Below are 2,054 nucleotides of genomic sequence, written 5' to 3'. Positions count from 1 at the left end.
TTTTACAGTATATGCTTTATAACTGTGAACATGTAAAATTCTGTATTTTTATAGATATATATCACTTGGCTTCACAGCATTTGGGTCTTAAATTGCTAGTTGTATTTCCATCATTTACCCTCAGTAACACAAATACTTTGAGGCTTAAAAAACTATCCTTGCTGTCTGTTTCTTCCTGGATAGTCTAAAGAAAATAGAACCCTCTTTGTGTAGACAGAATGCTTGGTGTATTTGGTTTTTATTTGTATTATCTGTATGTTCTCAGTACCTCAACATGATTATTCATTGTGCTGTGATGAGTACGAGCTGTAGTACCTTTTTTAACAGGAGAATCTTACTGAATTTTTCTTTCAGCTCCAGAATGGGCGTCATACAATATTGGAGTTTTCCTGTGCACAACGTGTGCTGCGTGGCACAGACGACTAGGGTCACATATATCCAAGGTCAAGTCCCTCACTTTAGACAAGTAAGTAAACAGTTGATGATGTGTAAAGTTAAAATCGAACACATCATGTCAAGCCTGTCATTAAAAAGATCAACTTTACTTAGATAAATCTGAAGAATAAAATGATTGTGATTTATATATAGTTATATATAGGTTCTGTGCCTGTGTTAAGTAAGTATTTTTCAGCTGATAAGAGTTATTAGTAAAGAAGTTGCATCTATAAGTTAGACATCTGGGAGAGAACAGTGTAATTAGAGAAATGCATATACTTCCCTCTCATTATGGTTGTAATTGCCATCACCTGATCTGTCTATTGTATAGAAAGTTCAGAAGTTCATTTAGGAGTTTTATTTACTGTCATGATTTTATTTCCCCCTCTCCCTTGTTCACGTGCACCCTTTTGTTAGTGTCTCATTATTCTCCTTTAGCTCTTTTCTTCCGTTATTCATTTAGTTCACACCTTGCAGATGGGATGATGAACAAGTGGAGATGATGGAGACAATAGGGAATGTATCAGCCAAAGAAAAATACGAGCAGCACGTGCCGGCCTGCTACAGAATACCCCGCGCTGGAGATCCATCGTAAGTCGGCAGGTGGCTCTGGTTTCCCTCTGGAGTGAAATTTTGAGTGTATACAATATCCAAGCTGTTGACTGTGTCAGATCCGCTTTTGTTTGAAGGAGTTTTATTTTAAAGAGAAAAAGATCTGTCTTTTTTTTCCAATTTAAATTCTATGGAGGTTAAAGAGAAAAGTGATGAATATGTGTTTCCATAATTGACTTGAAGCTTTTTTTTTACTATTATTGATATTTGTAAAGTGCTAAACAACTTGAAGATATGACTTAAATTCAAATTGTCTTACAGGGTATTGCTAGAACAATGGATACGTGCCAAATACGAGCGTCAGGAATTTATAGAGGTTGATAAACAGACATACATTAGAAGCTATCTGGAAGGGACGTTAATGAAGAGAGCAAGAGATGAAAATAAATATTTCCCACGAAAATTTGTCCTTGCAGATAATACATTAAAGTATTTTAGTAAAGAGGTAAGTTCTTCAGTCTAACTTAATATCACTTTCTTTCCCCTCAAGTTTGTTGGATTTATCTTATGAAGATATGTATTACAGTCAGGTATGTTTTATATCATGATTGATGCTAATGTACTGCGCAGACATACCCAGTACCAAAAGAATTACATTAATCCACGGAATCTTTTAGGTCGGATGTTCGTACCTGTTGTATAGTGTTTATTTACTGAAAAGACTAAATATATGCATGACCATATTTTTCACCTTTTCAGAATGCAAAGGAACCTAAAGCAACCATAAACCTCTCGGAGCTGAATGTCTGTTTGGCCCCAAGTAAAATGAACCAAGAAAATGGTCTTCAGCTATCCTACATGTGTGAAGGGTCCACGAGACACATCTATGTTTACCATGAAAGCGGGGAAACCATTATACACTGGTACACAGCTATTAGGTCCATAAAACTAAATTGGCTGATGGTGGCCTATCCTAGTGCCAGTGCAGAAGAGGCTAGTATTGTTTTATTGCTATTTATTTTTAGGTTGTAAAAGCTGTTTGAGTAGATGATGCTTATTCCATGTAA

General features: G+C 35.8%; 1 protein-coding gene across 1 annotated transcript in view; it reads left to right on the top strand.

The window, feature by feature from the left end:
- LOC119592989 (arf-GAP with dual PH domain-containing protein 1-like) overlaps nt 1-2,054 on the top strand; it is a 22,670-nt gene that overhangs the window by 7,743 nt on the left and 12,873 nt on the right. The window contains exons 2-5 of the mRNA XM_037941873.1: nt 355-466; nt 913-1,026; nt 1,309-1,492; nt 1,747-1,980. Coding sequence (XP_037797801.1) covers nt 355-466; nt 913-1,026; nt 1,309-1,492; nt 1,747-1,980 — 644 coding nt within the window. The remainder of the gene's footprint in view (nt 1-354; nt 467-912; nt 1,027-1,308; nt 1,493-1,746; nt 1,981-2,054) is intronic.

The sequence above is a fragment of the Penaeus monodon genome, chromosome 31 (assembly GCF_015228065.2).
Source record: "Penaeus monodon isolate SGIC_2016 chromosome 31, NSTDA_Pmon_1, whole genome shotgun sequence".
In the NCBI taxonomy this organism is placed as follows: domain Eukaryota; kingdom Metazoa; phylum Arthropoda; class Malacostraca; order Decapoda; family Penaeidae; genus Penaeus; species Penaeus monodon.
This window is presented reverse-complemented; position numbering and strand designations above follow the sequence as displayed.